Genomic DNA, 22,496 nt, shown 5'->3' on the forward strand with positions numbered 1-22,496 from the left:
TGTATATGTGACATTTCTCAGTTGGAATTAAGTTTGGCCTAAATGGAACAAAACAAAACCTTTAAACCAAAGCGGAAAAAAAAACTGCCACGTAATTTGCCATTTTGCAAAAAAATAATAATAATAATAATAATTTCTATATCTTGCTTACAAGCTCAGGCAAATATTTTTCGAAACATTATTTCCCGCCCTACTCATAATTCTCTCTTTATATAGCCGTAAGCCTATTACATATCCATAAAACACTGTGATATAACAATGCAATCGAACCGCTCCAGGGTTCGTTTCAATCGAGCCGAGATCACCTCATTCAAGCAATCTCGGAGCGATTACTTTGGCGCGGAACAGAGCGCCAAATGTGCCCTGTTCACATATGCCAAATGAACTGCGCTAACTGGGCAAACGAGACGTGAAAGAGGTGTGAAAGCACCCTTAACCTCTAAGCTTGCTCTTAAAGCTGCAAAGAACATTCATTCGTTTTCTTTTTGGCTTATCCATTTAAACATCTAGGGTTGCCACAGTGTAATGAACCACCAACTTATCCAGCATATGTTTAACATAGCAGATGCCCTTTCAGCTGCAGCCCATCACTGGGAAACATCTGTACACACTCATCCACGCACATACACTACGGACAATTTAGCTTACCCAATGCACCTATACATGTCTTTGGACTGCAGATATTTCCACTGTTTTTTTGTTCGAGAAATGAAAAATCTCCCCAAGAAGAATGGAAAGTATTTATTTTATTTGATGTTATTTTCTATGTAAAACTTATTAATCCAATTATTATTTTTTCACCTGCATAGTTTACAGCTTGATGACTTGTAGGGCCTCACGAAAAAGTACACACAAAAATAAAGTTCTTGTGAGTAAATTACCCAGAGTACTATAATTTATTGTATGTGAAGAAATTTATTGTATATGAAGATAATATCCATTCCCTTAACTCAATACGAAACAGAAAATATTGAAGTAACTAAACAATATTTACAAATACAATAAAAAAACAACATAATTAATGCATTAAATGAAAATCTAGTATGTTTAATATTTCATATATATAATGTATTCAATCATAGCGTAATATTTTATATAGCAGAAAAATAGTTTGTGACAATTTATGAGCAGCTGGATCAGGTTAGTCGATCTTTCAAACAGCAGGTGGCACTGTGAAGCTCTGGAAGTGCAGGTCTAGCCGTCTGGGTCTCCGGGCCTGCAGCTTCATAATGTTGGGGAGGAAACCCACGCGAACACGGGGAGAACATGCATATCATCTCCTTAAATTAAACTTTTTTTCATTTTGATTTACTATGTTATTGACTTTATTATTTGTGCTCTGTTCTATAAATGTAGATAATAGTTGTTATTCAAATTTTGCCTTATTGTAATTGTGTTATGATGCAATAAAAAAAAAAATCATCTCCTTAAATTAATTCAGGGCTAAATTCAGCCAAGATAGCAGGAAGATCGCAGCCTCACATCCCATATCTTTTTTGTGTGCAGTACATCTGGATATTTCACGCCTACTCTTTAATGATGTATTCAACAAAACTAAGAAAATACAGTTTTTTTGTATGCTATATAGTAAATGCGATGTCAGACGCAGCCATTAGTGTGCAGTAGACGTATCTGTCTCTGATCTGTCCACAGATTGATGGCGGTGTGCAAAAAGCATTTGATTCTGCGCATGCGCTCCTACATTATCCGGAAGTTTTGAACCTCTGGCTACATTAGTGCTTGAATTTTAAAGTGCGTAAACACACAATGTTTCTGATGTTCTGATGTCCTGTCGATGTCAAGTGTGCGTCTATTTAAATAATTCTGAATGCGATGTGTTTATAGTCGAGAATAGGTCATTTGTGGGTCATTTTAGGTCGGTCTACAACCCATGAAAAACACTTTAATGCAGCGTTGACAGCTTTTTCGTCCACAACAGAGCAAGAGGCGTGCTGCAATGTCACCTGCTGAAGCAGCGCCAAGGAAAAAACACGTTCGCTTCGCCAGGATGGAAGGGGACGTTGACCATGACGACCAGGAAGAGAATACTCTTTTTGACAAGCAGAAAGATGTTAAGGAAGGACTAAAAAGCGTTTTAAAAGGGGGTAAAGGGATTCTCAGCCAGGGGTCTGGTCAGGTGGATGTAGTTAGACCCGGTCGAAGCAAAACTGGGACATGCTGGCGATGGCTGGTCAGTCTTGCGCTTTGCTCATCGTTTCTCGGGCTGGTGGGTCTTCTCTGTTTCTTTCCTTGGATACGTTAAAATGATAAACGATAAAATGAACTAATATAAGACCAGTGCTTTAACTATGTTAATTTATGTCTGCATTATCCTGTGGTTTTATTAAAAAATAGAAAACTGAAAATAGATGTTCGAATTTCAGTTTGTTGAACAATATTATCATGAAAATTGAGGTAAAGTTGGTTTTATATTCGCACATTTGTTCATTTAACTTTTTATATTGTTTACCACGCTAATTTGAATATTCCGTCAGAATTAGCATGCAAGGATGACTTCAAAACAACATAAGCAGTATCTAATTGACTGTAAACAATGCTGTAACGTTACTTTGATAATTACTGGCTGCTAATATGATTTCCCTATTAAGAATTTGCAAAGAATACTTCCCTGAAGTTATATTATCAAGGGGAATGTCTGAGCATTTGAATATAAAACCAATTTTAAGTCTACGTCATGAAACAGGATTATTTGTATAAGGTGCCCCTACTAAAAAAAAGCTTAAACCAGCCTAGGCTGCTTTTAGCTGGTCGACCAGGCTGGTTTTAGAGGGGTTTCAGCCACTTCAAGCCTGGTCTTAGCTGGTCAGACTGGGAGATGATCAGCTAAAACCAGCCTAGCCAGGATAGGAGCCCAGCCAAAACCAGCTATGTCCATCTTAAACTAGGCTAGTCAAGCTGGTTTTAGCTGGTCATTTTCCAGCCAGACCAACTAAAACCAGGCTGGAAATGGCTTGAAATCAGCCTAGAAGTGGCCAAAACCCCTCTAAAACCAGCCAGCCAGCCAGCCAGCCTAGGCTGGTTTAAACTGGATTTTTCAGCAGGGCGCAAGATGCCAGACAGGTAAACGATGGTGTAACGAGGCTGACAGGTTGTTCTGGGTAGGGTATAGTACATTCAGAAGCAATTGTCTGATTATGAAGTATTTATTCGATTACTTTATGGTATTTGATGACAAGTGTAGCTTAGTTATCTAGTTTAACACATTCACAAATGACTAAGGGGCAAAATCAAATCACTTATAATACGTTTCCAATCAGATTCTGTTCATTCACAAGAAGTGCACAGTACATCTCATGTAAATACTAATATGTTAAGATAAAGTTACAATTTGAAATGATCACTCTGTGAAATCTATTCATGTGTATGTGTACTTGTTGAAATGTTCAAAGATCTTACATGTATGTATGGTATATTTATAGGGAATGGCCATCTCTGTATTGGGCCCTACTTTTGAAGACCTGGCCATCAATGTCAACAAGAACATCAGTAACTTATCCTATATATTTGTGGGTCGTGCTTCTGGGTACATTGGAGGCTCCTTGTTAGGAGGGATCCTTTTTGACTTTGTGAATCCCCATCTTCTTTTGGGTAAGGCCCACAGACCAAAGGGAAAGATCACACTGTGTTAAATGAAGGCTCCATTGTAATATTTAACTTTTGTAAATGATTTATTTATAAAACTGTCAGGTGATTATGAAGTTGGTCAAACGGTTAACAATATGACTTATAATGCTCTAGGTTTAAGGAAGGTAAAGGTGAGAATGTGAGGAACAGCAAAGATTTTAGTCTAATGAAATAATAATTTGAATTAACTTATTTCTTAAAATGATGCGAAAGTGAAAAGCAGCAAAAAGATGAAAGAAAGTTATAATAATGTGAGCTAAGATGGCCAAATAACATCTATTTCACTGGCACAAAATGTCATGAATGAGTTGTCTCTGATGTTACAGTATGTAAGATGTCGCATATATGCAATTATTATAGTATTTTTGAGTAGCGTAGCAGAGTTTTCTTGCTCTTATTTTTGCATTCATGCACATGCTTATTAATTCCAATTCTTTTTGTGAAGTGTTTCTTATGGTTGATTTATATTCGCAGGCTTCGCATTGCTAACCACAGCTTTTGGGATGTCTGGGACTCCCTTCTGTAAAAAGGCTTGGGTGCTCACTGTTTTGATGTCCAGTGTTGGAGTGTCAATGGGCGTTTTAGATACAGGTAAGATACATGCTCACCATAGATATATACATTAGATGTCGCCTACCCTGTTGTCGTCTATTGGAAGGAATGCATCAATAGAGCCGCCATTTTAGTACAGGGTAGCGCTCCATTGAAATGAATGCGGGACCAAGCTGCAGTGGAGGACTGTGGCCATCCAGAGCCAGAGATATACACATATATCTGTGATCGGGAGTTTTCCTGGATGTTAGTATGCACATTTTTTTTTTTATTACGAAAATTATAATTTTACATCACTTTTCTACATTGATGGATCAGTGATCGCACGGGCATTCCTGACAAAAAGCTTGTGTTTGTGTGTACAGAAATGTACTGTCCACTCTCCCTGTTTAATTTGATCTAATCATGTCCTGAAACACACCTCCTCTCCTGCTTTCACTTCTCATACTGACGGAGGGATTCGTTTATGAATGAATCTCCGTTATGAACGACTCGTTCACTAGCTGACAAAAATACAAGTTTCTGGCAGCGCAGCATCTCGTTGTCATATTTCTTTTGCATTTTTTGCTGATTTTATTCAACAAAACTAGCATAAGCCGAGTGTTTTGTGCGAGTTGGAGCTACTTTGCCTTATGGTGAATGCAGTAAGTGACTGTTATCATCAATAATAGGGCACAAAAGTTCAGAACATAAAAAAACGTAAAAAACTAAATCTTACCTATGTAATGTTCTGCCTTTGTGCTTTGTTTTCTTTGTTTGCTCGTTACTACACCTGGGGTCCGTTTTTCGTACCTCACTTAAATGATCTTAGATTATTTGGCAGATCCTGAATCTTTTAATCTTGATAACTGATCTCTCGCTAATTTGGTTCTTCAAACGAGTTCGCAAATCAGATTAGAATGTCTGGATAAATTGATCTGAGATCGCTGCATGTGTTGAGAAGGACAGATCTATCGATCCTCGAAATCATGATCAGCAATGCAACGATTGGCTGACGGCACAGCAGCGTAATGACATCATCTGATTAATATTCAGTTATCCATGTGAGCAAAATTACATCAAATTCGCAGTAAACGGCTTGTTAAATATGACACGCAATAACCTTCCACATTTGTTGTGAGCTGCAGGCTTTACACTTTCATGTGTCAAGAGTATTCATCATGTATTTCAATGCAAATCAGTGTATTTAGTTCCACATTTAGAAAAGATTTTCTTGATTATAGTAGCCGTTTTTTAATCTGTGTAAAGAATAACTGGTTGTTTACAAAAGCATTTTGATATTGGTAAAGGCGTCTGCAACCTTTGTGAAGCATCAAATCACTGGCATATTAACTATCAAAACATGTTTATGACTGCTGAAATGTATTATTGCTTTAAAAAAGTCACATATTTTGCATTTCTATTTTACACAATTTGTACTAAAGCGATCTAAAAAGTTAATATCAATAAGTTTTCTCTTTGCACCACCAGGTGGCAGTCTTTGTACTTTCATTTCGAGGGTGTCGATTGCATACGTTTTATTAATATGTATAACTTTATTTATTTTATTAATGACTATAACTTTATATATATATATGGTTTAAAAATATGTACCACTTTCCAAAGTGTATATAACTACTAGTGTAAGAAAATATCAGAATTCGGAACATGCTTTCTGTATTATCTTTGCTTGAACTGAGCCGATCTAATCCTGTTTATATGAATTGAACCTGCTCCCGATCAGGTTTGACCTAGCAGAACTGTTGCTATGACAACAACTCTCGGATCAGCTTTGAAGAACGAAACGATCCTGGATCGTGTCAAATCGTCAATATCCAAATCCAGCTAACTGAGTAATCCACGTACGAAGAACGAACCCCTGTAGACAGCGCTAAAGTCCCACATCGTCACGTAATAACACTGTCTTGACTAGTGCGGTTGAATGACACTTGTCCTGGGAGCACTGTACCAATGTGGCGGCGCTATTGACGCATGCTCAGGGTCCCTATGCGATATCTAGTGTATATATCTATGCATGCTAACAACAGCAGACATCCCTTAATAGGCGCTACCCTAACTGAGCTTCTGATTGTCAACAGGCGGTAACGTTCTCATACTGAACACGTGGGGAGAGCAGGCTGGGCCTCACATGCAGGCTCTGCATTTTAGTTTTGCTGCTGGAGCCTTTGCCTCACCAATCATAGCCAAGCTGCTCTTCGGCCACCACAATTCCTCCACTAACACGTCTCTGATGTCTGGCCATGCCTCCAAGACTATTGACGCAGTCTTGCCGTTCTCCCATGCGAAGGGCACCTCTACGATCGACCTACCGTGGATGTGGGCCTACATTGTGATAGGCGCTTTTGTTTTGTTGGTGTCACTTCTCTTTTTCTCCTTGTACTTCTGCATTTCCACAAACTCAAATAGGACAAAGACGGCCTCGGGAAAGCAGCAGTTCTCCAAACACCACAACACACTCATAATCCTGCTGTCCATGTTCTTCTTTTTCTATGTTGGAAGCGAGGTGGCATATGGTTCCTTTATATTCACCTACGGAAAGGATTACGTTCATATGGAGGAGACCGAGGCAGCAGGACTGAATTCGCTGTTCTGGGGAGCATTCGCAGCCGGTCGGGGTCTGGCCATATTCTTTGCGGCCTGCCTACATCCGGGCACCCTGATTCTGCTGAGCTTAGTGGGCACCACGGTTTCCTCCCTCCTGCTTTGCCTTTTCAGCCAGAACTACCCTATGCTCTGGGCTTGCACTGCTCTGTACGGCATCTCCATGTCTACAACTTTTCCCAGTGGGATTTCATGGGTTGAGCAGTACACGACTGTGACCGGCCGCTCGGCTGCAATATTTGTGGTGGGCGCAGCTCTTGGAGAAATGGTTCTCCCAGCACTATTGGGCTTCTTACTGGGGCATGTGCAGAATCATCCCTTGCTGATGTACCTGACGCTATGCACAGCCACCTTCACTTCGATTCTGTTCCCCGTCCTATACAAACTAGCCTCACCAGGAGGGAATGTCACCTTACGGAAAAGTTCAGGGAAATGCACCATCAAGGATGCAGACGACAGCGAGTACCGCCAAGCCCTGCTGGAGAACATGGAGGAGCAGGAGGAAAACGAAAGCGAAGCCGACCTGTGCAACGATGCAGACTTTGAGGTCATCGAAATGGATGACGCCAGCCTGTTGAGCTCTCCGAAATCCTCACCGCCAGCTGATGTTGCAGCCAGCGTGCCTGACGTCCACCTGGTTGCGTCCCCACTGTCAGAACCTAACATGCTGTCCTTTTCCACAGACTCTCCTAGAAGCAAACTCTAAACAGAGTTCTCAACAGAGAGAGGAAAGACTAATAGATTGCACTACATCCAAGAGGTCTCGGCATTTAGCCAGGAACTGAAAATCCGCTGCTATGAACCTTCACATCAGCGAGCTTAATCCTTCACGCCAGATCCACCTGAAGCCTAATGCATTTTGTATCGAGCCAAAAGTTCACATGATTCAGTTAATTCACTGCTTTCTGACTCCCAGTTGCATGCATTTCAATGAGTTATCAGGATGTAATTGCAAATCAGCGTATTTGTCAGACAGTTGCTGTGAAACTGGAATATCGATCATCATCTGCTATTTATTTGACTCTAAGCTAACTAGCACAATACCAGTACACTAGTCTTGAGGGCTGTGAAAGGATTAAGTAGTGTGCGCTTGTGGTCAGATAGTACTAAGAACACATCGTAGATGAAATCATTGCTCAAGTCCTTTATATTTTTGTGTTCATAAGACAATTATATTAATTTTCCAATAAATGACTGCTGATTCATTTCTCACTTAACTTTTGTTGTTGTAACTGATCCTAATCAGTTAATGCCAGATGAAATGACAGTCATCGGCCACATTTCGGCTGCAGGTCTTGATGGTCAATTCCGATTTTGTGACTTAATTGATTATCAAGATCTGCAGTGTAAATGCAGCCATTGTCACTTTATTGCATGGCACAGTTACAACAGAAAATGTGTTGGTGTCTTTGACATAAATTTTACTGTATAAATTGGAAATCTCTTCTTTAATGTGCTGTAACACTTGATGAATTGTGATTACAGACTGCAGAGACAGAAATAATGTAAGGCATGACTAGTTGACTTGCGCCCTATTCTCACGGAGCGTCAGCGTCAATGCTTCCTATTCACTTTGAATGGGTGATGTCAGGCGTTGCCGAACTGCATAGTGGATGAGTCTGCGCCGCTTTAGAGGCGTTGCTCGCTACAGAAGTTGGGACTACCTCAACTTTTCAAGCGCCAATCAGATCGCTGTATGCAAATACACCAGCTAGACAGTGGCCTATTGCTGACTGAATTTAATTGGCTAACGCTGCTATGACGATCGCGTTAGCTTCAACTTCAGACACGCCTTCAGTCAAGCGTTGACGCTGAAGCCCCGTTTGACTTATGAATGACAGTAGTGTACACACAAATATGAAGAATAATAACAGCAACCAAAGGGTCAATTCCAGCAGAAAGTAAGTATCTGTTATATGCAATGAGTTTTATTTGATACAACTTTACATCACAATGTTCTTTAAAAACAAAGCACCTTGGTATTTTTTTTTTTACATTTACAAACACTGATTATGCAGCTCTATATAAAACAATCCAGAGTTTTTATACAGGTGTCTGGATCAGAACAGAGAAGGCATCGGAAAGGGGTTTTTAAAATCACAATTGTCAACACAGATAATATTTACTCTTGCAATAAATTATCAAGCGTACTTTAAAAGTCCGAGGCTTACACTGATTTGCTTGTGCTCGGACTTTCCCCCATATGCAAGATGGACAAACAAGACACTTCTTTCTCCGAAAATCTGTGAAATCCCGAAGCGGAGCCAGGAAAATCAAACAACCCTTGTTTCCCCCCCTCACGTTTAGATCATTATATGCAAGGCCTATTTACAAGACTTCTCTAATACAGAGGAAGCATCACTAGAGTCAAACACTGCTGCTAAAGAATCGCAGCTAGAATTGAATACCCTTGATGTTGAAAATGCTGCAGCGCAGATGATGATGTCCTTCGACTTGCCAATTAGCAGAAATGTCAAACACTCAAAATACAGCTACACAGGAAATGTAAACAGTGCATCAGGATCAGTTCGGCGTCCTCAGATGAACGGCACACAATGTTAAGCACCACAACAAAATGCCAGGGTGTGGGGGATAGATGGCTGAACTACAAGAACTGTTCAACCAGCTGCCGAAGGTATGGGCCCCGGGATAAATTCCTATTAACACGAGACAGTTTGTAGAGTATAGGGCAGTCCAATGAGACGCATGGCACTTGGCGCTCTGCACTGCCACTGCAGCTTCGACAGATCTGTCGATCAAATCACAACATACAAACAACAGAGGATCACTTTCACATTCAAAGGTAAACATCCCTGCTGAAAAATCCAGCTTAAACCAGCCTAGGCTGGTTGGCTGGTTTTAGCTGGTCGACCAGCCTGGTTTTAGAGGGGTTTTGGCCATTTCCATGCTGGTTTCCAGCCACTTCCAGCCTGGTCTTATCTGGTCAGGCTGGAAAATGACCAGCTAAATCCAGCTAAAACCAGCTTGACCAGGCTGGTTTAAGCTGGACATAGCTGGTTTTGGCTGGGCTCTCCGCCTGGCTAGGCTGGTCAAGCTGGTTTTAGCTGGTCATCTCCCAGCCTGACCAGCTAAGACCAGACTGGAAATGGCTGGAAACCAGCCTGGAAATGGCCAAAACCCCTCTTTTAGGTTTAAGCTGGATTTTTCAGTAGGGATGCGTCAAGTGTCAGGCCAAAGAGCTTAGAATGACCAAGAGGCGACAATCATAGACAAAGTGCATTGAAGCGGAGATACAACCTGAAAGACGACGATAAAACACTAACCCTCACAATCATCAGCACTTTTAGTAGATTATTTTACAGATTTATAATATGCTGTTGCTCTATTAGAGCAGGGGTGGCCAACCCTGTTCCTGCAGAGCCACCTTCCTGCAGATTTCAGTTGCTACCCATATCAAACACACCTGAACCAATTAATTAGGACCTGAACACCACGTGATCATTACAGGCAGGTGTGTTTGATATGGGTTGCAACTGAAATCTGCAGGAAGGTGGCTCTCCAGGTACAGGGTTGGCCACCCCTGTATTAGAGTTTTCATTCTAAAATGGCCGCTGTGCCATCTAGTGGCTGTTTCCTAAACTGCACTAGAGTGTCGCCTCTTGGTGATTCTATGCTCTTTGGTCAGGCTGAAGAAAAGTCAATTCAAGTCTATACAAAGGGCATTTCTGTACAGATGATGCAAGATCTCTCCCAGCTGTACTGCCATTCCTGTTAGAACAGGACACAAAAGCTTTTGCAGCACTCTCATTTCACTATTTCAAGTAAAACCTAAACTATAAAGGTCAACACTATGTAGTTGTAAATATATTTGCGCATATTCGCAAGTATATTTGTATCATTGTAATATCTTTATATTCATTCTATTTTCTTTGTATAATTCTATATTTGTATTTTCCTAAACATTGTTCATTAAGGAATACATGAAGTGTTTTTGTGCAACTGAAACAAGTTAAGAGCGTATGAAATTGAACACTATCAAAATCTAGTCTTCAAAAATCAAAGTCAGAACAACCTTAATCTATTTTTATCTTCTGAAACCCCTTCCTTTTTAAACTAATTACATTTTTTCAAACGTATAAACGCAATATCACACGAGTATCAGTGCGATATGGCTGTATATCGGCACTGGTGGGAGGTGTGCGTTGGTCCTTAGTCCCATCCTTAAATTAGCGAAAATGCATTCTGATACCCCCTGAAAGCGTTTGCGCCCTGCGCTTTGCGCATGGACCGTCAAAATAGAGCCCTCTGTAAAGTTTCTCTTCTTGCTTGCTTTTGCCATTGCCTTTTCCTTTGGTTTTGCCAAAGTGGAGTCATTACCATATTTATACAGAGGAGGCGGCAGGGAGGGGCGCTTGAGCGTTTCACGTTAATTCCGATGTATTATGAATATGTGTGGGATTTTGCGTGGGATTTACGCACATTTACAGCCCTGTCCGTACGCAATGTTTTAGTATTATTTCAACGCAAGTCTTTGTACATGAGGCTCCTGACATATTCAATTGTGAACAAACCCTGGCCTACTAAAGCAACAAGACCTCCTACCTTCAAAAGCTGGTCTTGCTGACTTTCCCAAAGCCGCAAGTCTTGGTGTAGGTGGACAGCAACACACTGTGGTTCAGCCCGGCAACGTGCACACACTCCCAGTTGCGTCAGCTCATCACAAACCGGACAATGCAGTGTTGTGAAGTACTGAGAGATGGTGCCCTTTTTTGTGCCTTCTTCTCCCCTTCCACTGCTGGTAAAGCTCCAAGCCCTTTGCACCTGTGCAATGGAAAAAGGCAAATGATGATTAATTAGCAAGTGTTTTGTTCTTTTAAATGCAGGTCAAACATGCAAATGATTGGATTCTAAAATAGTTTCACAGTGTGTAAACACCCTGGTTCTGCACTGAATAGGGTATATGCCGAGCTAGTGTTGTTTACATACTGATAAACTTCCGGTGACCTGTTATTGTGAGTTTTTTTTTCCATCGATGTAAGGGATAAGAAAATGGGCTATAGGTTGTGGAAATACATCTTATCACACAGGCACAGAACACACGTTCACATTTCAGGCTGCTGCAGTCCGTTTGGTGCGTTCATGTGCAGCTTTTTGGTCCAGACGAAACCAGACGTGCCTGACGAAATTCAACAACACAGTTGGTTTTCATCGGCGCTTGTTGTTTGGCATCAGTTTGGTGTGTCGTGACGTTAAAGGTGTTGTCACGTTTAAAGTTGTCATACGCAGAGCTGCTTTGAAGTTACAACAATTGTTGTGCACATCGCCAGCCGAAATGATGCCACGTTCACCAGGCCCGGCCCTAACCAATTTGGCGCCCTAGGCAAGATTTCAGGTGGCGCCCCGTCACATAGCAGTAAATTCCACTGCTAGTGTAGTCATAAGAAACTAAATAGCTTTTTGATCGACTACTACAAGCTGAGAAAACGTCAGATAAATATGCCAATGCAATTAACGTTATCGCTGAATAGATCTAATATTTACACATTTGCTTGAGGAAGGAATGATGGCGGTAGTTACATTACTATTACTATTTTTCCTAACATCTTTGCCCTTCCATAACATTAGCTGACGCTAAAACTTACAGATAGCACTATAGCTATTTAGTGATTAGCAATAATATGCCATATCTGTCAAGGTTGGGATGTAAAAAAATATGGGACAACAAATAGCTTCAAATGATAGAATACATAGCAAACAATAGAAAATATTGACAATAAAATAAAAGGTTTAGCCTATTAAAAACAATGGCTTATACAGAAATTAAATAAAGCTATAAAATCTATTTAACTTTTAATTGTATTTGCATATTGATTAAAGTTACTATAGTTATTTAGTGAAGAGCAGCAAATGAATCTCTCATTGTGTTTTGTTTGATAACAGAGGTGTTCATGTAAGAATGCACAGATCTATATGAATGAGCGAATGAAGCATTCGAGTACTTTAGTAACCGTTTGTGCTCATTTAAGAGAAAATGAGTTGTGTTTAAAATAAAATACGCAGGACGGAGAAAAAAAAAACGAAAAAGAAAAGCACTTTTCCGACGGTCCCTTACTGAGAGCTCCACTCTGGGCGAGCTCTCCCGGCTAAACGCATATCCCCGGCTAAACGGAGCAGTGCTCGTAATGTCGAGCGAAGAAAAAAAAAAAGAAAAAGACAGCTGTGAAACATAACCAGCTTTGTCTTTTTGTAGGAAACACACTTTAGATCTTTTTAGGCTAAGAGGTTTTAGAGTTATTGCCATCTATCAATGAATGTGTCAGGAATATCAAAACCAACTTAACCGCGCTCAATTCTGGCGCCCCCTGGATGTACAGCGCCCTTAGCATTTGCCTATACTGCCTATGCCACAGGCCGGCCCTGACGTTCACCCACAGCAAACATCCACCAAGACCACACTGATGTCACTTTCACAATGCATGCACACCCAAGCAAACTTGCAGTCAAGTATAAATAGTATACATGAGTGAAGTATACTCGAGTCAAGTATAAATGAGCCTTTACAATTGACGTACAGTTGAAGTCAGAATTATTAGCCCCCCACTGAATTTCTTTTTCAAATATTTCCCAAATGATGCTTAACAGAGCAAGGAAATTTTCACAGTATGTCTGATAATATTTTTTCTTCTGGAGAAAGTCTTATTTGTTTTATTTCGGCTAGAATAAAAGCAGTTTTTAATTTTTTAAAGACCATTTTAAGGTCAAAATTAGAAGCCCCTTTAAAGCTATATATTTTTTTCGATAGTCTACAGAACAAACCACTGTTATACAATAACTTGCCTAATTACCCTAACCTGCCTAGTTAACCTAATTAACCTAGTTAAGCCTTTAAATGTCACTTTAAGCTGTATAGAAGTGTCTTGAAAAATATCTAGTCAAATATTATTTACTGTCATCTTACATACTGTCATATTACATACTGTCAAAGATAAAATAAATCAGTTATTAGAGATGAGTTATTAAAACTATTATGATTAGAAATGTGTTGAAAAAAAAAATCTGCTCTCCGTTAAACAGAAATTGGGGAAAAAAAATAAACAGGGGGGCAAATAATTCTGACTTCAACTGTATGTTAAAGGACAAACAGATAAAGTACTAACCCTCGGCAACTCGTGGTACCAGCTGAACACATCGACTCCAATCAGGTTGAAAATTCGTGCGAGTGGTGGCAAGATCTGCTTGGTGATGTAATAGGTGGCATTGAGGCGAAGACTGGGGTCCTGTAGGACCTCTAAAGGACGACGAACCAGCTGTATAAGTGGTACTCCTGGAGACCCGTACACAATAACATACGGCACACGTTCACCAACACGTGGCTCTAAGCGTCGATCAAACGCCATCATACGCCTAAGGGAAAGACACAAAGAGTAATCAAATCATGTAAAAGATTTTGGTTAATACAGCTAATATTACCCTTCATGACAACTGTGAGGGGGTGAATTTTTTATAACTCATCCGTTTCCTTTATATTAAGTTATATTAAGTATGCATAATTAAGGGCGTGGCCACTTGAGTGACAGCTAGGTCTCGTTGGTCGCCGTCACGTCACCTCAGGTGAATCCTGCAGATTAGCCACTGAACTCAGCATATTTATCATATTTCTGTGTTGTTTTATGTGGCTTTACACAGTCAACTGCCTTTTGGATTTGTTTCCTACAATTATCAGATGGCATGGCATGCTGAGTGCACTTAATTGTGCTCACAAACCATTCACGTGGCCTCCGTTTCCCATGTGAGTAAAGTTATATACTTATATACCATCTCTATACATGTATTTGTTTTATTTAAGATCATTTATCGTTTATATTTATATTTAGAGCTGTAATGCACTGCAGAATCTGACAGATTGATTAGCTGTAGGCTCTAGATCAGTCATCTGAAGTGTTGTCATACAGTGTTATGCTGGATTTCATCAATAGTCTTACAGTAACTAACACAGACTAAATCTGAAGAGTTTGGAAGTAATTTGCGTTTTCCTCCTGTTGAAAAACGTCATAAGAACATTGTTTAGTGGCTCAATGTATTACAGCAGTGTTTTTAAAAGTCTAAACACTTTATTAATATAGTATACAACCAAGCACAAGTGGTCAGAACACAAACGACTCACAGGTTATAAAGTATTAAGCGTTTCTCCCAAAGTAAAGTGTGTCTGAACCAGGTCCAAGATAAATGCCAGCAGGTGTCTGTAGCTCCGCTCACTCTCCGCCTCTTTGCCCTTGTTTGGTGTCCCGCCGTGGGTGTGATGACGCGTGACCAAAATGGTGACGGTTGGCCACGCCTACTTGTGGCTTCTTATGTGCTCTTTAGAAACCTATGGGTGACGTCACGGATACTACATCCATATATTTTACAGTCTATGGTTTTTCGTTAATAATAAAAACCTTCATTTCAAAACTGCATGATGCGTTTACTTGTGTTATCTTCTTATACAAAAGTTTTTTCCCCCCATAATTACCAGATATGGAAATAACAAAAATCTAATTATACTTAGGAAACCTGCTGCTGATGTAGAGAAAAGGATAATATGATTATATAGATGCACACTGTCCTACATATTTTAGGACATTTGCTAAATGTAGGTACTATTACTGGCTTTCAATGTGGTATCCACATAAAATGTGCCAGTCCAGCCTGATCTCACGAGAAAACGTAAGTATTTTACGTTTTGCCAGTTTAGTGGCTAATTCGTACGAGTTCAGTCGTACAAAATGGTACGATTTTAAAAAGGAGGCGTGGCACCTGACCCCACCCCTAACCCCAACCATCATTGGGGGATAAGAAAATCGTACTAAATTGTACGAATTAGATCGTACAAATTCATACGAATTAGCCACTAAATGAAAAACTTACGAATTGCCGTGAGATTGTGTTGGCCAGTCCCATGTACCCACCTTTCCAAATACACTCACACATTCACTCACCTTGTGAGTTCCAGGGCAGGGACACAAGCCCCTGGTCTGTATGATCCGCTGCCTCTGTACTCCTTGGCAAAGGTGAGATCCTGCATGCTGGCTTTGCCCTCTACCACCTTCACGCACTGGCGCTGCACATACTGCTTCACCTGGCTAATGTCACGCGACTCAAAAAGTAGCTTCAGTGATCGCTCCAAAATCTAAACAATCAAAATAAATACGTAAAAACAATATTATTATATTTAAACCAGAAGGTAATCCTCAACACATTCCCTCACATTTACAACACCAATTATGAAGCATCTACAAGACTCGTTAAAATGGTCTGTTTTTGGAGAGGTGTCGCAGGTGTTTTCATTTTAATTCATCATACGTTTATAACTTGACTGATTAAAACATGAATAAATGGGTTTAACTAAGAGGGTACAGGTTTCCAACATTCTTGAATATATCTTCCTTTACATTTAACAAAGAGAAAAAATGGTTTGTAACAAGTCAAAAGTGAATAAAATGATAATAGAATTTTTATTTGAAGCATTTAAATCACTTTAAAGCCTCACATGTGTGTTACTTGTGTTAAAACCTGACAGTTCAAATGAAACTGTTGAAATTATTTAGCTGTTGCATGTTTTTCTTTGTGGGCACCATTTTCTGCTGGTAAATGTGTTTTCTCCTGTGTTTGGGCTGTTTTAGGCAAGTTAATTTGTTCCTCCTAATATTCAGACGTTTGCTGTTTTGGCCTGGTTGCCTCTTGCAGTTTTTTAGCTTCCTTTTAAATCAGTGTCAAAATAACAAACGCATTTCAAGTTTGTGCGGTGTTTGGTGGCTGAGACCCCAAAATCTTTTTTCATTGTTAATAATCACTAGAGAAGAAAGTGCAACAGTGTAAAAAGCCATGTTAGATGGAAGTTGAATAATAACGAGATGGCCATATTTCATTCATTCATTCATTTTCTTGTCGGCTTATTCCTTTTATTAATCCGGGGTCGCCACAGCGGAATGAACCGCCAACTTATCCAGCAAGTTTTTTTTACGCAGCGGATACCCTTCCAGCTGCAACCCATCACTGGGAAACATCCACACACACACACACTCATACACTACAGACAGTTTAGCCTACCCAATTCACCTGCACCGCATGTCTTTGGACTGTGAGGGAAACCGGAGCACTCGGAGGAAACCCACGCGAACGCAGGGAGTACATGCAAACTCCACACAGAAACGCCAACTGTGGCTGGTAGTTTTCCACCATTAGTAGCCATTCGTCATTTCCACTAGCCACAATTTATTTTTTTATTATTAATTAATAATTATTGTTTAATAATTATTGTTTTTTAGAATTATTAGCCCCCCATTGAATTTATTTTTTTTAATATTTCCCAAATGATGCTTAACAGAGCAAAGAAATTTTCACAGTATGTCTGATAATGTTTTTTCTTCTGGAGAAAGTCTTATTTGTTTTCTGGAGAAAGTCTTATTTGTTATTCTTGTTTGATTTCGACTAGAATAAAAGCAGTTTTTTCTTTTTTTAAAACCATTTTAAGGACAAAATGATTAGCCCCTTCATGCACATTATTTTCCCGATAGTCTACAGAACAAACCAACATTATTCAATAACTTGCCTAATTACCCTAACCTGCCTAGTTAACCTAATTAACCTAGTTAAGCCTTTAAATGTCACTTTAAGCTGTATAGAAGTGTCTTAAAAATATCTAGTAAAATATTATTTACTGTCATCATGACAAAGAGAAAATAAATCAGTTATTAGAAATGAGTTATTAAAACTATTATGGTTAGAAATGTGTTGAAAAAAAAATCTGCTTTCTAATAATTAGAAAACGGGGAAAAAAATAAACAGGGGGGCAAATAATTTTGACTTCAACTGTACATACTCTTTTTGTTTATTTTTATGAGTACACAAATTTTCTACAGGACATTAAAGATCCTAGATCCATTGCGTGCTACCCTTACCAAAACTGGCCAACAAATCTTCATCTAGCTGCTGAATCACAAGCTGAACTCGGTTACTATGGACTTACATTGTCACATCAAACAAGAAAGTGGCAGTATAATTATAGTTAACACGAAAAGAATAAGAATTCTGGAATGCTTGTTACCTTGGAAACACCAGGGCAGCCATCACGGCGTACAGTTTCAATGCCTTTAGCGTCAAAGACTGGGTTTTCCTGATCCACACTTTCATACATGTACCCAACATAGCGCTTCTTAGTCTGTAATATGCATGGAAGGTAAACCTGCCGAAAAACAAGCATGCATACAGATGAAAGATGAACACACAATCATGACATTTAAAACAGATTCCACACTTAAAAGCGAGTGCACACCTTTTCAAATCATAGATGTAATATACGCTTTAAAAAATCTTCACAAACCTTTTCAAACTTCAGCTTGATGGGTTTGGGGTTGGTAGCAGTGACCGCCTCTGCAATTTCATTACCAATCTTAAATGCCTGTTCCTTGGTTGCTCCTTTCAACAACACAAACATACTGAGAGAGAAAGAGAGAGAGAGAGAGAGAGAGAGAGAGAGAGAGAGAGAAAGAGAGAAAGAGAGAGAGACTGGAATCACTGTCACTGCCACAGCCATATCACTCGCAGCCCAAGACCTGTTACTCACTGAAGCTAAGCAGGGCTGAGCCTGGTCACTACCTAGATGGGAGACCACATGGGAACACTAGGTTGCTGTTGGAAGTGGTGTTAGTGAGGCCAGCAGGGGGCGCTCAACCTGTGGTCCGCCTGAGTCCTAATGCCCCAGTATAGTGAAGGGGACACTATACTGTCAGTGGGCGCCGTCTTTCGGATGAGACGTTAAACTGAAGTCCAGACTCTCTGTGGTCATTAAAAATCCCATGGCACTTCTTGTGAAAGAGCAGGGGTGTAACCCTGGTGTCCTGGCCAAAGTCCCTCCATCGGGCCTAAGCTATCATGGCCTCCCAATCGTCCCCATCAACTGAATTGGCTCTATCACTGTCTCTCCACTCCACCAATAGCTGGTGTGTGGTGAGCGCACTGGTGCCGTTGTCCTGTGGCTGCGGTCGCATCATCCAAGCAGATGCTGCACACTGGTGGTGGTGTGGAGAGACCCCCCCTCATGACTGTGAAGCACTTTGGGTGTAAAGATTTTGATTTTGTCTGCAGATGTATAGGTATTGCTGACCTGACATTCTTGCATGTTCAGGCATTGCAGGGATTTCTTTGAGTTTCTAATCAGAATGCAGCAAAAAGATTCAGCTGGATTTTAATTGGTTCACCACAACAGTTGATCAAGTCTCAGGAGGAAGTGTCTGCATCACACTGTGATTGGCTGATTTACTCTATACCAGGGGTCACTAATCTCGTTCCTGGAGGTTCGGTGCCCTGCAGGTTTTAGCTCCAACTTGTCTCAACACACCTGCCTGGGTGTTTCAAGTATATCTAGTAGGAGCATGATTAGCTTGATCAGGTGTGTTTGATTAGGGTTGGAGCTAAAATCTGCAGGACACCGGCCCTCCAGGAACAAGTTTGGTGACCCCTGCTCTATACTATATACTTGTGTATGAAAAGGGCTCGCATGAGACTGCAATGGGATGGAATTAGAAATCTAAAGAAACTGATTAATTACAAAACTAACAGTGCAGCCACTTGACCATAGGTCGAAAATCCATTGAAATATTTATCATCACCTGTCTGTATCTCCATAGACAACACGTGCCCCCCACTTCTTTGTGTCGTTGACCATCTTTATGGCTCTCTCCAGTGTCTCTCGAGCCTTGTGTACGATGCTGTCACCCACCTGAAATGTGAGGAGGGAGTTTTAGTACACTCAGTTCAGATGTACAGACAAACACACACACACACGCACAACTTCTCTTCATCCGACAAACCAGACTTTTTTATTAACTGTTCATCTTAAATCCCTACATTTCCCTGTTAGCCGAGTAGCTGTATATGATCAAAGTAAGATATCTGAAAAAATAATGTGATTTTGATGTGAGTAAAGCATGAGCACGCATCTTATAAACACTACCAAGCCTTAAAAATACACTGTGGGCCACCGCTTCAACCCTTAAAGACCAAAACAGCCGGCGGCGGCTAAAAATAAGTATTATTCTTAAATGTTTAATCACTTTTGATCCGCTGATCCGATCCGTACAATTCAAAGATTGGCATAAAAAAAAAAGAGTCTCAGCTTTCCATCGCTGTAAAACATTACATTCACGGACCTTCGGAGGCTCCGGAATCAGTGTGGATACGTCATCACATTTTGACAACACTGATTTGACAAAGGAACGCTCGTGGCTTGTGTCTCTGGACAAACCAGACATGATGCATTGATGCATTGTCCCTCCTCCATGCAAAGATTGGTTCAAACTCGCTCTCTCTCAACCAATAAGCATAGGTTTCACTTTGTGGACCAGCAATCAACTATTTGAACAACCCGGAATGAGGCACAGGGCCCTATCATACACCCGGCGCAGTGTGGCGCAAGGCATGGCGCAATGGTCTTTTGGTAGTTTCAGTTTGGCGCAAGAGTTGTTTTGAGGCGTTGCGCTACGCTGTTTAAATAGCAAATGCATTAGCACTCATATGTGCGCCCATAGGCGTTCTGCTCTAAAAAGGAAGGCGTTCTGAGGCGGACCGCTGGCGCGTTGCTATTTTGAGAATCTATAATAGATTTTTCATTAGACCAAAACTAACCCGGTCTAAACTCCAGCACAGAGTTGCGCCTCGCTTACACACTGCTTAATACACACAAGAGAGCAATAGGCAAACATCTTTACATATGAAAAAATGTAAATATTAAGGATATATATAGGATATACTAAGAATAGATATAGGATATAAATATAAAGGATTAAAATATTACAAAACATATTATTTTCTAGCCTACATAAATATGAAAAATCACTGCTTTTATGTCTTCTTCATCTCGGGAGGCTTTTTCAGTTTATTCATAACAATTTGCTTTTGTATAATGTTATTATTATTAGCAGTATTATTTATTATATCCATATTTATATTTGTTTTATTAAAAACAAGCTTAGATTTGCCCACCTGTCAGGTTTTAGATCATATGGGGCACAGCATGTGTTTTAGGATATAACTCAGGTTTTTGAACACACTTTGTTATTATTGTTCATTTATTCGTTTGCTGGAAATTAGAACTGAATTTAGAAATAGTTTTGAAACGAATATTTGCGCTTAACAAACAAAATTAATTATTTATAGATTAATTGATGTCTGTGCGTAAAGGTTTCCCTATCCAAGAGCGAATGTGAAAGTGGATCCATTATCTCTCATTCTCATGCAGTAGATGCTCTGTTTAACTGTTTTCTGTTAATAAACTGTTAACTGTTTGCTTGTGAAAAGCTCATTTTTTCCACTTAGACTTACTTTGCGTCCTGTAAATAGCGAATGCGCTCTTGGCGTGACGCAGCTGGCTCTTAAAGGGAATGGGAGATGAGACTCTAATTGGTTTATTCTCAAAACACACCTGTAACTCATTAAGAAAATAAACTCAACCCTTTTAGACCATGCGCCATGACGCAAAGCAGGTTTTCCCGTCCTTAAATTAGCAAAAACGCTGTCTGACACGCCCTGAAAGCGTTTGCGCCCTGCGTTTTGCGCATGGACCGTCAAAATAGAGCCCATAGGCTGTAACTTTACGCACGGCTAATAACTAGAAAATGCCACTTTTTTTAAAAAACGTTTTTCTTAAAATTCTGGAATATTTTCTGTCTGTTCATATGTTTTTGGACCCAAAAATATTTAAGACTGGACCTTTAAATGACACAGATAGAAGCTTCAGGTTCTCCTGTTTAAAATAATATGCAACACTTGAGGTTGACTGCTAAAATAACAATAAAACTGCTTTAAAAAAAAATAATAATAACACAGGCCCATTAGGTGCCCACTAAACACCTCTAGGACATTAAGGGTTAAAATATAAAGTTATAGTGAATACCTCAACACAGGGCATACGTCCTGAGAAGTTGGCAGAAGTATAACCAAAAGTGACATTAGCAATAAGCTTGAGGCCAAGCTGCCTGGCATCTAGCAGCCGTGAAAGAGCTTTGTCATTCCTGTACGCCTTCATGGACTGCTTCACCATAATCCTTGTCTTCAAAATCTCCTCCAGCATTCTGGGAAGGACACCCCTGCGCACTGAGGACTGAGAACACACAAAGAGAGTCAAATGTCAGGCTGATGATGGTTCTGACTGGATGAGTTTAAAACAGGTTCTTATTAAGGGGCAAAAAGCATCAGAAGACTTTGAAAGGGGCCACAAGATCATTCTTTTAAAGATGGTGAAATAGGTTATGGAATACGAGGTATAAAAATTAGATAGCAACCAATGTATTACTTTTCTTATTTTCACTCAAAATCGGCTGATGTTTTTCCTTTGTAAAGGGAGGGACAATTAACTATTAAAAAATGGCTTTACCATGGGATGTGGCCACCCTTAAGCCTGGTTTATACTTGACGCGTCCGCTAGTTTGCTTCAGTTTGTGACGGCATTATGCGCAAATTATCCGCATATTCCGCGTCTAGTGTGAACACAGCATAAGGTCCCAATCACTCAGATGAGAAGAGGAACAGGCCTGGTGGTTCCAAACATCTTCAACTTACGGATGATGGAGGCCGCTGTGCTCATTGGAACTTTCAGAGCAGCAGAAATTTTTCTGTAACCTTCCCCAGCCTTGTGCCTCAACAATCCTGTCTCGGTGAGTCTACAGACAATTCCTTTGTCTTCATGCTTGGTTTGTGCT

The 22,496-nt window shown here is 40.1% G+C and overlaps 2 protein-coding genes across 4 annotated transcripts in view; one reads left to right on the forward strand and one right to left on the reverse strand.

Moving 5' to 3' along the window:
• The first annotated feature begins 1,710 nt into the window (after nt 1-1,710).
• On the forward strand, nt 1,711-7,989 carry mfsd4b (major facilitator superfamily domain containing 4B). Its single transcript, NM_001089520.1, is given in 4 exon segments — nt 1,711-2,227; nt 3,441-3,609; nt 4,120-4,236; nt 6,276-7,989. Coding segments are annotated over 4 exon segments (1,785 nt in total). The 5' UTR covers nt 1,711-1,957; the 3' UTR covers nt 7,505-7,989.
• Nucleotides 7,990-8,706: 717 nt separating this feature from the next.
• Nucleotides 8,707-22,496, reverse strand: part of rev3l (REV3 like, DNA directed polymerase zeta catalytic subunit) — a 58,391-nt gene continuing 44,601 nt past the window's right edge. For all 3 annotated transcript variants that reach the window (XM_068215612.1, XM_068215613.2, XM_021468589.3), the window contains 8 exons: nt 21,692-21,898; nt 19,410-19,519; nt 18,122-18,236; nt 17,846-17,983; nt 15,738-15,928; nt 13,917-14,163; nt 11,362-11,580; nt 8,707-9,547 (listed from right to left, as the gene is read on the reverse strand). In XM_068215612.1, the coding sequence (XP_068071713.1) occupies nt 9,404-9,547; nt 11,362-11,580; nt 13,917-14,163; nt 15,738-15,928; nt 17,846-17,983; nt 18,122-18,236; nt 19,410-19,519; nt 21,692-21,898 (1,371 nt within the window). In that variant the 3' untranslated portion in view covers nt 8,707-9,403. The remainder of the gene's footprint in view (nt 9,548-11,361; nt 11,581-13,916; nt 14,164-15,737; nt 15,929-17,845; nt 17,984-18,121; nt 18,237-19,409; nt 19,520-21,691; nt 21,899-22,496) is intronic.

Source organism: Danio rerio, chromosome 20 (genome assembly GCF_049306965.1).
Source record: "Danio rerio strain Tuebingen ecotype United States chromosome 20, GRCz12tu, whole genome shotgun sequence".
In the NCBI taxonomy this organism is placed as follows: domain Eukaryota; kingdom Metazoa; phylum Chordata; class Actinopteri; order Cypriniformes; family Danionidae; genus Danio; species Danio rerio.